Source organism: Anolis carolinensis, chromosome 1, assembly GCF_035594765.1.
Source record: "Anolis carolinensis isolate JA03-04 chromosome 1, rAnoCar3.1.pri, whole genome shotgun sequence".
NCBI lineage: Eukaryota > Metazoa > Chordata > Lepidosauria > Squamata > Dactyloidae > Anolis > Anolis carolinensis.
The window spans coordinates 283,684,339-283,697,577 of NC_085841.1; the positions used below are offsets into that span (position 1 = coordinate 283,684,339).

The 13,239-nt window shown below is 37.5% G+C and overlaps 1 protein-coding gene across 8 annotated transcripts in view; it reads left to right on the top strand.

Moving 5' to 3' along the window:
• bdnf (brain derived neurotrophic factor) overlaps window positions 1–12,815 on the top strand; it is an 83,702-nt gene extending 70,887 nt beyond the window's left edge. For all 8 annotated transcript variants that reach the window (XM_008118081.3, XM_008118084.3, XM_008118083.3 and 5 more), the window contains exon 2: window positions 6,957–12,815. In XM_008118081.3, the coding sequence (XP_008116288.1) occupies window positions 6,957–7,718 (762 nt within the window). In that variant the 3' untranslated portion in view covers window positions 7,719–12,815. The remainder of the gene's footprint in view (window positions 1–6,956) is intronic.
• Window positions 12,816–13,239: the final 424 nt, after the last annotated feature.

Consider the following 13,239-nt stretch of genomic DNA (forward strand, 5'->3'; position numbering starts at 1 on the left):
GATGCCCTTTGAAATATGAAATGGTTTTTAAGAAGCCTTTCCAATAGGATTTGTACCCCTGGGTCTGCATACTTTACGGGGTGCTTTATGCTACTATTTCTGATCGGTGCATTTTGTTTGCTTGCTCACTTGCTTGATTTTTACAAAAACACAAAGATTGTTGGTTCTGAGGCTGAGGCTGTTGGTTCATGAGTTGAAAGGTCTACTGAAGACTCGCTGTTTCAGAGGAGCTGCCCAGACAACCTTTTTCATCCCTCAGTTTTCAAGCTTGCACCTTTCTGGTACCATTTGGATTATACTGTGCCTCAGCAGAGAAAAGGAGATTACGCTGAAAATAGCTTGCAAATGAAATAACTTGCCCAAGCAATACCTTGATAACTTGAGCAAATACACAAAGGAAAATCATGCTAAGGTTCATATTTTTGATCACGCAATCTATCATTCTTTTGAAAATTGGATTGTTTGACAGTTACGGTCCTGTCTGGGATTTGATCTTAACTACTTCTGATGGCACAGCATCCTTGAGAAATAAATCTTGCTGAACATGATTTCAATTAATATACAGAGGGCAAATATATTAATAGAAATAGGAAAGCACATTAGGACTTGATTGTCCTGTCTACTTCAATTTTGTAATTCAAATAATGTAGGCTTGGATGTCTGAGCAGTTTATTGGTACAAGTTAAATATCCAAAATGCTTGGAACTAAAAGTATTTTGGATTTTGGAATATATGTATTTACATATACGTATATAACAAGATATCCTGGAGATTGGTGGGGCCCAAGTCTAAACATGAAGTGCATTTTGGACTCATATACACCTTATACACATAGTCTATGTATGCACAATATATTGCATAGTTTTGTGCATTAAACAAAGTTTGTGCATATTGAACCATCAGAAAGCAAAGGTTTCACTATCTCAGACATCTGTATAAACAGTTTTGGATATTGGAATATTTCAGATTTTGGAATTCCAAAAAAGGGATACTCAACCATACATTGCCCTCTCTGTCTCTGAAGAGAAGCATATAATATATCATATCTGACAACAGTTGAGAGGCATTTCATTTTTTATTTTCTAGGATAATGGATTTTAGAGTGAACATATTGCTGGAGAATCAGAGCTCGGAAAAGTTACATTTTTGGCCTACAATAACCACAATTCCTTTCACTGGGGCCTGTGATTTCCCCCCTTTCTCCAAAAGCATTTTCCACAGCTTTGTCTTTTAATTGTGGCTTCAGTTTCCACATTTATGTAGAGTTTACATGTGCATGATAAACCTGGAAGATAACCGGATATTTCATGCAGAACCTTCCCTGTTGCTCATGTTAGGAGATGTGGACCTTGCCTCTTGTACTCAAGCACTGGAATAGAAAATTTACTTTAGATGCATCCAGGACCTTGGCTATGTATAGTGGAATTTCTGACTTTTCATCCCCTTTGAACAGCAGGTTGCCATTTCACATCACCATCTGCTTTTGAAAGCCCCCTTCAGTTTGTTACATAGTTTAAAAACACAATTTCAAAGCTCTCTTGGCTGCACAGATGAATTGGTATAATTCCCTGGATCCCACCCTAAGGTTGACAAATAGTGTTCATGTATCATCGACACTGTCAACTCTGGCAGCACCAAGCACTTGGTAGATAGGGGTCAACAGTGAAGTGGGCACCAACTTAAGTTCATGCTTATCTCTCAACTTGGATTTGCTTCAAACTACCTGACAGGTGAATTAGTCTTGGTGTTTAAAGCTGACTCCTTCCCCAAAAGCAAAAAGCAAGGAGAAGCACATGTGTATCACATTGCTCAAAATAAGGTTTATGGCACTAATGGGATGCTTAAGGGGGCTTTCAGCATCAAAATGAGCACTGGCAAAATGAGCACATATGTCCTCTCAGTTTCCTATCAATGAAGTGGTGTGTTAAGTTCTGTCTAACCAATTGTTGTAATGTGCATTGTGCTTATAGTTCAGCCTAAAATGGAGTAGACCTATCAGAACTATTGAACTTACATAGCCTACAGTTACCATTCAGTTTTAATCAATTCCCAATCCAAACTGTCCACTGAGGGGAATGCATTTAAGGTAGCTTGGATTACCATTTGCATTTAGCCTCTTTCACTAGAAGCACACCAAAATTTCAAGTCATTTAAAAACATTTAAGCACCCAACAATAACAATGTTTAAACAAAATAAAAATGTTTAAACAAAATACCCTTTTTCGTTATTGTTTGGTGCTTTCAAATCTGACTTATGTTGGCACCATCATAAGAATCATATTTATTCAGAGGAGGTTTGGCATTGCCTTCTAAGAGTGGGATGGACCCAGGGTTGGCCTACAAGTTTCCCTTGTTTGAATCATAATTTCCTCAGAATTCCAATCCAATGCTCAAACTAGTTGACTACAGCCATATCCAAGCCCATAGCTGGGGCGGAGCAGGATGGGGGGGGGGTTATGGGTTCAACCCCCCCCCCAAACTTTTTCAAGTTAAAAAAAAAACCCGGCTTACCCATGAATTTTAACTAGTTAATCAAATCCCAATGGTACATCTATGAGAAGCAAAAATTAGAGTTCCTTTAGAACTGCAAGCACTATCTCAACCAAATTTTGATAATTTACTCACATTATCATTAATTACCTTTTTGTTGATTTGCTCCTCCCACTGGGGTATAAAAGGAAGGCATGAAAGCAGCTGTGGGTCATTCCAAAAACAGCTGTCTTACTGCATAATTGTCTACTAGATTGAGTTGCTGTTCTGAGACTTAAAGTCCTGTTAGTGTTTTTTTTTCCATCCACCTGACTCCAGAAGATGCCTAAATGTCTATCAAAGCAATTGAACATTTTTGAGTTCATAGCAAAAAAGAAAAAGCCAAATATTGAAGACCAAGAAGGTAGAACTCACAGCTACCCAAATGAAAAGTCTTTTTCAACTCTTAAACATTTGAAAACATACATAAGAAGCACAATGAGGCAAGAAAGACTGACTGGACTTCCACTCTTGAGTGTCCACTGAAGTTTATCGATTGAGCCTGGTTTCTGTCAAAGTGTATTAACACAGTTTTCAAGTGTTTCCAGCAGGTGTTGTGATATTCTTTTGTAACCACTAAATTACCAATTAAGAATCATTTTCAATATTTTTTTAGACGTGAATCTTTGTAACTAAAATAGAAATTTGATTTAATTAAGTCTATATAAAATATAGAATGTGTCATAGAATTTCAATTATGTTGTGCTATGGACCTACTCTTCATGAGTCACTTAAAAATCATTAATCATTTGTGTTTCCTCTTCTTGAAGACATCTTTGACTTTAAATATGAAAGAGCCAAAGACCCTGAAATAAAGTAAATTACTGCTTTCCTATACAAGCCAGTCAGATCTCTGCATTGTTACATTCCACTATTCCTTGAAATTCCTTTTAGCTAGTATTGCCTGTCTGCTCTGATGATTTAGAGGTGTATAACACCATCACATGGAACAAGCCTGACTCTCAAACAGCTTTAGCAGCCTCCCAGTATAATTCTTTGGAGCGAAATGGCAGTAAACAAAGTGCAAGATGGCAATCCATGTGGTCGGTGGGTGGTGTATAGTGCTCAGGCACCCGTGGGACCAGGGTGAGAATATACCGTTCTCCTTTTTTGCTGTTACATCTTGCCACTTGTTTGTTTATCAGTTAACAAATGATAACCACTGTATTGTGTCACTTTTTTGTTCACCTCTATATTGTAACAGTTCAGGCAAGTTTTGTGAAAAGTGAAAACGTTCCTAATGAAGTTAAACAACACATTTATAAGGACTTAGAATAATTACTGGAAGCAGTTCAGCCAAGTATGACTTGCAGGGGACAGGTAAACGATTAATATTTATATGCCCATGCCATAATGAAATATATGAATAGGAAGATTGACTTGTATCCAAGGGACATGATGAAATTAGAGTATGCTCTTCTAACAGCAAAACATTTCCTCATACAAATGTCAGGGCCTCAGATCTGGGTAATTCCTGCCATAGTACGTAAGGCTTCTTTGTTTTGCTTTTCCTCTGACAAGTGTTAGGATTCCTCATTCCACATAGATTATTATGAAAGCGAGTCTTTTTACATGGCACCGTGTTGGCAAACAGAAAGAATGTTTACTCTAGTATTTGCTGCCAAGTATGAGGTACTTCCGACACAACTTCAAAAGCACTGGAATGAGGGTTAGTTGCTTCTCTAGAAATGTGAGTAATGCTTTCTAACAAGAACAGCTTGGACAGGCACAGAAAAGAGAGAAGCAAACTTTTCAGATTTGGGAAGAAAGACAATAGATAGTTGCAGTAGTAAATACAAAAATCCAGGTATTTGTTCCTTGGGAGACTTAGGGAGCAACATGACCCATCAGAAAAAAGTGCTATAATATAAGCAGAGCTGGAAGCTGTACAAATCCCATAATCACCCCATCCAGTGACTATGTGGAAATCTAGACCAAAAAAAACTTTTCTAAGCTCTATGTATTTTATTATTTTAATCATTACATAAGTGGACTGGAGTTTTTCCTGATGCCTCTGTAGCATGTGTTCCAGCAACGTGTTTATTGTAACTGTTTTTGCTTTAATTTTGTTCTGAGTTGTCAGTGGGAGGAAGGTGGGATATAACTCAAATAAATAAATACATGTGTATTTATCCTTACTGAATTGTCAACATTAATGGTTTATGCTCTCCAGTTAAGAGAAATACTACATAACTGAAAGGAGAACAAAATATATGAATGGTCATCCAAAGGAGAACTGGAAGTTGAAGTGGAAAGAGCTTATAGCCAGAGCGAAAGGGAAAGAAAAAATATAAGGAACTGAACCAAAAAATCTTCATGTTCAAACTAATATAAATCAATGAATAGAGTCACATCTGTTCTTGGAGGGAGGGGGGCAGGAGGGAGGGGGAGGGGAAATTGATAGGTATAAGTAATATCTATATAGAACTGTAAAAGATAAAATGTAATCAACAGAATGTTATATGAGGTAAATAATAATAATATATTGTTGTGTATATGCAATTGTGACAATGTTAAAAATTACTTACATCTAACCACTATTTGTTTTTTTAAAAAAAGAATGGTCAATTTCCATTAACTCTAGCAAGCTTGCCTGATGGCATACATGTCAGTGGGATGGCTAATCTGTTTTGAGTTTTAGTCTGACCTTTAAAGGTACTATCCAAGGTTCTATCTCCCAAATGAGTTCATCACCTTGGACAGCTCTGTGGAAAATTTGGAGTTAAACACTAGAGTGGATCTATCATTTCACTGACATGGAAGTCACCAGCTGCAGTTGGCCAGTGTTAAGGAATGATAGGAATTGTGATCTAGCCATTTTAAAGAGTTACATAGTCTCTATCCCTGGGCTATAATTATTTCTACTAAAAGAGATATAGGATTTTCCAGGTTTTGAATAATGTACATGTTTGGGAGCAATCTGCAAATAATAATAAGAAGAAACATGTATTTGGCACATGGCTGATCCATTATCTGTTCTCAGGTTACAATGTTTCAGGGTGCATATGTTGTTGGACTAGTCTTGTGTGGGTTCTGAAAGAATGCCTTATTTCAGGGAGCTAAAATCCTAGTGTGCCAACAAATCTCTTGTTCTCAACCACTTCCCCTTATCCAAAATATTTCAGTCCTGTATAACATGAGATGATGTTGGTTCCCTAATTATTAGGGTGTTTTGGTGTGTGTGTTTGGGGGGGGGGGGGGGGGCTCTGATGCCACAAGATAAGAGTTGGGGGAGAGGGATTAAAATTAAATGTATTATAGTTCAAATAGTCCCAACTTCCATGCTGAAATCCTTTTGTGAAAGGCAATCAACTTCCTGAAATTTGTCTTGTTACTACAGGCATACCACAGATGCTTAGTAACCTTTCCAAACATGCTGTTACACTTGTCATGCAAATAGAGGATAATTAATTATCATGCCTAAAGTGTGACATTTACTGCACAAGGGCCTTGAGACTTCCCGGCCAACATTTTTTCAGATTTGTTCTAAGCGGGGTGGTCCAATCCTTGGCATCTGCTCTAGCTAGCGCTCTAAATGAATGCCTTGGCGATGACATAAAAGATGAAACTGGGAAAGTGCATAAACATTGTTGCACATGGCTTTACATGTATTACCCCCACCAAGAATACACAGCCCCTGAGGCATTACCCCTTGGTCAAAAGGACTTTTGTTCCCTGTTGCACATCAACGGATCTGGTGTGAATTTCTGTTGCTTGACTGGAGCTATTGAATATGAATCGCTATCAATGACAATTATTAGGGGCAGATCTATCATTAAGAAGAATGGGGTAGGTATGATATGTATAGAGATGTTTATGCTATATAGCTACCAGATGCTCTAGATGTATTGGCCTAAATCCTACTGATGCATTGAGTAGATGTATTGTATCAATGGGATCTATTTGCATGGATCTATTTCAACCCATTGTTTCAATTGGTTTTCCCCTAGCAACCAATAGATGCTTGGCTTTGTAGCAGTGAAGCAAGGACAAATTGATGCCCTTTTCATTCCATGTACTAAGCTGATTAGACTGACAGTTGAACATCAGGCAGCTGATATTGAGAGGCCAACATGATGGAGTATACAATCATGTAGGCCACATTGCTTCCCTTGGGTCCCCTACCCTAGCTTGCTGCCCTGTGGTGCAGTGAAATACAGTCTTTCTTTTCCATCAAATTAAGATTCAGTTGTCATTCTGGTCAGTTTTGTTCATGGAATGGGAAGATGAACCACCTTAGAAACAAAATGTCTTTGGCCAGACCTGGTTCCTTTACGAGGTTAAAGACATGAGGTAATTCTGCATGCGTAATTCTGTTCAACAGCTATTACAAAGTAAGACACATACTTGTTTTGTGCTTTCTGGATATTTAAAAACGTATTGGGTTTTGAATTTCTGTTTTGTCTTTCTCTCTCTCTCTTGAACAGTTCCACCAAGTGAAAAGAGTGATGACCATCCTTTTCCTTACTATGGTTATTTCATACTTCAGTTGCATGAAAGCTGCCCCAATGAAAGAAGTTAGCCTCAGAGGACAAGGCAGCTTGGCTTATCCTGGTCTTCGGACACAGGGAAACTTGGAGAACCTAGGTGGGCCTAATGACGCCACACGGGGATTGACATCTTTGGCAGACACTTTTGAACATGTCATAGAGGAGCTCCTGGATGAGCAGCAGCCTGTCCAGCCCAGCAAGGAAAACAAGGATGCAGATTTGTACTCGTCTCGGGTTATGCTCAGCAGTCAAGTGCCTTTGGAGCCTCCACTGCTCTTTCTGCTTGAGGAGTATAAAAATTACTTGGATGCTGCAAACATGTCCATGAGGGTCCGGCGTCACTCTGACCCTGCTCGCCGTGGAGAGCTGAGTGTGTGTGACAGTACAAGTGAATGGGTGACAGCAGCTGAGAAAAAGACTGCGGTGGACATGTCAGGGGCAACGGTTACTGTTCTGGAAAAAGTACCTGTACCCAAAGGCCAACTGAAGCAATATTTTTATGAGACCAAATGCAACTCAAAGGGTTACACGAAAGAGGGCTGCAGGGGCATAGACAAGAGGTACTGGAATTCCCAGTGCCGAACTACCCAGTCTTACGTGCGAGCTCTCACCATGGATAACAAAAAGAGAGTTGGATGGCGGTTTATAAGAATAGACACTTCCTGTGTGTGTACACTGACCATAAAAAGGGGAAGATAGTGGAGTCATGTTGTATAGATTATATTGAGACAAAAATTTATCTATTTGTATATATACATAACAGGGTAAATTATTCAGTAAGAAAGAAAATAATTTTATGGACTGCATGTATAAATGAGGTTTATACAGTACAGTGGTTCCACAATCTATTTATTGAACATATCCATGACCTAGAGGGGAACAAAAGGAGGAAAAAAAGATATCCATTTGCGCACAACTTTGAGAAACAAAACAAATTTGCATTACATTCCTCTAACATTGTGGTTTGTTGCCATTGCCAAGAATTGAAAACGATAAAAAATTAAAAAAATAAAATTGCATGCTGCTTAAATTGTGAATTGATGATAAACTGTCCTCTTTCAGAAAAAAAATTGAACCAAAACATTCCGTTTACATTTTAGACAGTAAGTATCTTTATTCTTGTTAGTATTATATCTGTTTACTGCTTTAAAATTCTTCTGGTAGCGTTGGAATTAAAACAATGTCAAGGTGCTGTTGTCATAGTTTTACTGTTGATTTTTTTTTCTAATTTTAATTTTGAAATTCCCACATGGTTTTAAAAGAGGGGAGAACTCCCCATCATCACCGTATATGTTCTGGATAAAACAAATTTGGGGTTTTTTTGTATGTTGTGAAGGTGTTTGCAATATCAAATCAGACTACTGAAAAAAATAATAAAAAAAGAGGCAACTGAAAAAAAGGCAGTGTTGATGTTCCTCCCAGTGCTCTTTCCTAGTCTGCAAGCAGCACTTTCATGTTGGTCCATGCAATTCTGTGATTATTGCTTGAAAAGGCTTGCATTTTGCTTGTTACATGTTGGTTGTAAATGGGTTATCCCCATTTCACCTTCCCCCTTTTGGGAAGGAAATGAATCACAGTGTCTTCAAATACGTTTCCCGTTCTCCTAGGGTGTTGAGAACAAAGACAGTTGCAAGAGAGAGCCACCTACACAGGTGATATGCACCCATTGGATTTGGTGCCAGGTTGCATTGAGCTTTCGACAAACACACCTCTTGATGAGGACAGAGAATTGCATCCATGTTAAGGGTCAGCGGCCATGCAACTAGAACTGGAACAGGGGCAGATAGGGTTTGTATTTATGGCTTATTGGAAATGCCACAGAAAATTTCACAAGGGGAGAGGATCGCACAAAGATCAAATTCCATTTAAGGAAATATTTTGGGGGTGCCACAACATTGTAATGTATGGATCCAGCCCACTCCTTGTGGGTCTACAATCAATTGGTTTTTGGTGGCACCAATTTCCATTGAATATAGCCTTGCAGTGAAGCAGGAAAGGCTTTTATGATGAATGAAAATATGTAGTGCCACTTGATGCTCTTATTGCAAAAGGAATGCCTAGTATGCCCTAGTTCTCAAAACACCTGCTACTTTCTGTACTTGAGATAATATGAAAGAATCCAGGCCTGAAGGAGTGGCTCTGGAATCAGGTAGGCAGAGCCTTCTACCTCAAAACCCAACTACCTGTTGCATCTAAATATGCCTGTAAAGGTCTACGTCTTTTGGAGGGGTAGCACACAATAGCCTTAATTCCTACAGGGAACATAATCCTGTAGAAACACAGTTTTTGTTTAAAAGTAAACCCTAGGATGCAATCCTGGCATCAGTAGTATGCACTTTAATTAAAGCTGACTTCAGTGGGATGCATATGTCAGTAACTGAGCACAGGACTGAAGATTCAGGTGAAGGATAATTATTGTCTACTCCAGCATAACCTACAGCACAAATAGATAATGGCTACACAAAGTCATGACAGCAAGAAATTAGCTTGGCCACAGATGAAATTGTTGAACTGCAACTCTCAGCAGCCCTGAGAGTCAATGATTCCCTCCCTTATAAAGGTATTTCTCACCCTTGTAAAGGTAGGCATCCTATGACCCATGTATAACAATACACACAATGTAATTTTGCAAGGGGTATTCACATGCATATTTTATAGTAAAGATGCATGCTTTCCTGGCTTTTAGAGTTTTGCTAGAAAGATGATTTTGGCTTGCTGTAGAATGTAGTTTGTACAAACAGTTGTTGAGATCTGTCTTCATCTGGATGTACCACTACAGATGGAGTCTTCTTTTCCTTCTCCATTGATGTTCTGCCTACAAACTTAGTATGTCAGACAAAACATTAAACCAGAGCCCTCTTGATGCATCTAGTTTCCCTTGGGTCATCTAGAATAGTAGTTCTGAACCTGTGTCCCCCTAGGTGTTTTGGACTTCAGCTTCCATATCTTCCAGCATTATAGCTAATTATCAAAGATGCTGGGAGCTGAGGTCCAAAACATCTGGAGATCCAGTTTGAGAACCACTTATTTAAAGCAGTACAGTCCAGAGACTGGGTTACTGTTTAATCTGCTGTTTCAACAAACTAAGCTATGAATAAAAATATGCTTCTTGGGTGATATATGAGCATTTTAAAGATTTGTGGCTTTAGATATATTTGATTTTTTAGCCTTGGCAATTCAAATGTATATTAATAATTTACCTATTGAATTAAATTAGCAATGCAAAGTAGTCTACCTACTATCATTAATACCCACCCCGTTGCATGATTATCAAAACTAATATTTGACCATGAACAAAAACTGAGAATATTGTTTAAAAGTTAAGAATTCCAGGTTTATGATTGACCTCAATTATCTGAAGAACAAGGTTGGTTTGGGCTTGTTTTAAAATGTGCCTACCATCCTTGGACATGTGTTCACTGTTAGAATACACTGGCTCAATTGATCATTGAAAGTGTGTGAATAGATACCATTCCATTAATCAACTCTGTTTATGTCAGGCAAATAAATAGTTCCCCTAAAAGAAAGCAGATGTTGGTACTGTCCAGGAGACCCAACTAGCACTGAATAATCCTTACAGTCCAAGGACAATTCCTTCTTTCAACTTTACCCCACATCCCAGAATATCTTTTTCAAAATGTTCAAATACATATTTCATACTGCTGTAATCTATAGGCAGATTAAAAAAAATCAAAGTTGCATTAATCCACATTTGGAATGGGAAAGATTATTTTAAGATTATGTTTTAAACAAAAGTTACTTTTGCTTGCACATTTGAAAGTGGGAATGGAGGTCAGGAATTGCAATCCCTCCCACATTTTTTCTTATGCTAAGATAAAAGATGATGGTCCCTATTTCATTCAAAATTATAGCTATTCCCCTGCTTTGTGAGTTGACGTTGCCTTCAAGTTGTCTATGGCAACTACATGATTTTCACGGCATTTTTTAGATTATACTCAGAGATAGTTTGCCATTGCCTTCTTCTTAATATATTCTAACAACTGATATTTCTTGGTAATTTTCTTTCCAAGTATTGACCAGGGCTGATCCTGCTTAGGTCCAAGATCATTATGAAGGGTTGCAGAAAATTGGAGAAAAGTTTTGTACCTTGAATAGTTGTGTAGAAAAAATATTGTCAGCATGTATTGCTTGTTACCTGGTTGCATGACAAACAACACCTGACAAAATTCCTTCTGCTACACAATCAATAAATATACAGAAACCTACTCCACTTTTTAATTTGGCAACCCTAAACAGCAGTCATATTCTCAAAGCACATCTGTTGCTATTATAGGGATGTCTTCTAACTCTCCTTCTAGCTGGGTCAATAATTTGTCTCTCAGTGGAAACCTAAATTGGCCAACTAAATTCCCACTAATGTATTGCAATAGGACATTATTTAAAGTCATGGAGACAACAGTTGAATTAAAGGGAAAGTCTGAAAAGAAAATGATTATATTTCATGTATTGTGTATCATCCTGATTTGGGCTGCACAAATGATTTCTGGAATACAAGTATAATCCTCCTTCTGGATTAATAGTACAGCAATGAAAGGAAGTTAGTTTACTAAGATATAATGTCTTCCAGGACAGGAAGCAATTAAAAATATTTTAGTACCTATTAGATATCAATTGGCTTTCAAGAAATGTTTCCCTGATGACCATGATGCATTGGATCCTTTTATGGGTGACTACTTTGAAATCCGTTAGACAGAACTAACTTAGATTCCATGAATTTCCATGGCTCTGTCATCAGTATGGCTAAATCTGGATATCAAATAGTGTGCAACAGAATTGCTTAGGAATGATAAGACTTAGTCAGTGTTTTCCCTGAAAAAAAAAACACAAAAAGAATCTTCAATACAGACCAAAAATATTTCCTTCAATACAGACCAAAAATAATGCAAATTAAGACGCACCTCCTCCAAACAGGTAATAGCCCGGTTTTATGAACGGACTCACAGGTTTATAGGTTACAGACTAAAGCTAAGTATAAAGATGTAGTTCATAAACCTTTCGATACAAAACATGAATAAATAGTTGCATTTTGCAAATGTGCAAAGAAGAAAACAAGTACAGTTCCTTCTTTAGGTACAAGACTATCAAAGAAATCTGCTATGCAACAAATTATTTTATCACAAATTAGTCCCCAAGATATTTGTAATTTTTGTAAACCCAAACCAGCATGATTATACTCCCCCATAGTTCAAAAGCACTATTGGACACACTTAGTGATGCTATGCCAAACCTACTCTTTAAAAATATGTGATCACAGGCTTGGCAGTTTTAGTTGTACTGAAGTTTCAAAAATGTCACTTGTTAATTGAAGTTTTGCTGTGCTCTGTTTGTGGCAAAAGTATTTCATGCATGTCATTGGCCCTAATGTTTTGTTTTTTAAAAAAGACCTCTTGCAAATGTAAGTTAATGTCTGTGGCCTTGTTCTCTCTTATTCACTATGTGTAACAAATATTTATTGTATATTTATATAATTTTATGGGATTTTTGGAAAAAATGAATCTGGCATTAAATCTTACAGGCATCTGGTTCACATTGTAAATATAATTAAGCTATATTTAAGTGTATTGATTAACATATAATATATGTTTAAATATAGATTTTTATGTTTTTTAAATATATTTTCAAAATATATATATATAAAAACTCGGGGGTTTTGGGACCATGTGACTTTTCTCTAATTGTAAACCAAACATGCGTTTTACAATGAAGATGTGTGTTCTTTTTTTCCCAAAACAAAATCTACTTTTATTTTAACAATAAAATCTTCTTGGTAAGGCAGCTAGGCAGCAGTTTGATATTTGGAGAGTTGGCAGACCGGGTTGGAGTTTCAAGAGTTCCTCTTCCACGGGGGAAAAACGCCTTTCCATTTAATTTAGGACATTAAAAGCCTAGCCTCAAAAACATCTATGAACTAGACACAGTGAGTTCCATTCATCTACAAAACAATGGATCATTCTGACTTCATGATCTTTCTAAAAATTGTATCCCTTGATCTCTTGAGTCCTGGTTACAAGTAAGGGCTCAATGTACACATGTTTCACTGTGGAGTTGAAGACTCCTCTGCTATTAGAAACAATACTGGGCCTGTAAAAGAGCTCTTTCTTGCACAGAACATGTCAAAGCACAGGTTTTATGAGATCTTCATCATCTGGATGCACTGGATTACAGATCTCAAAATTCTCAGTAACATGTGGTGATAGGA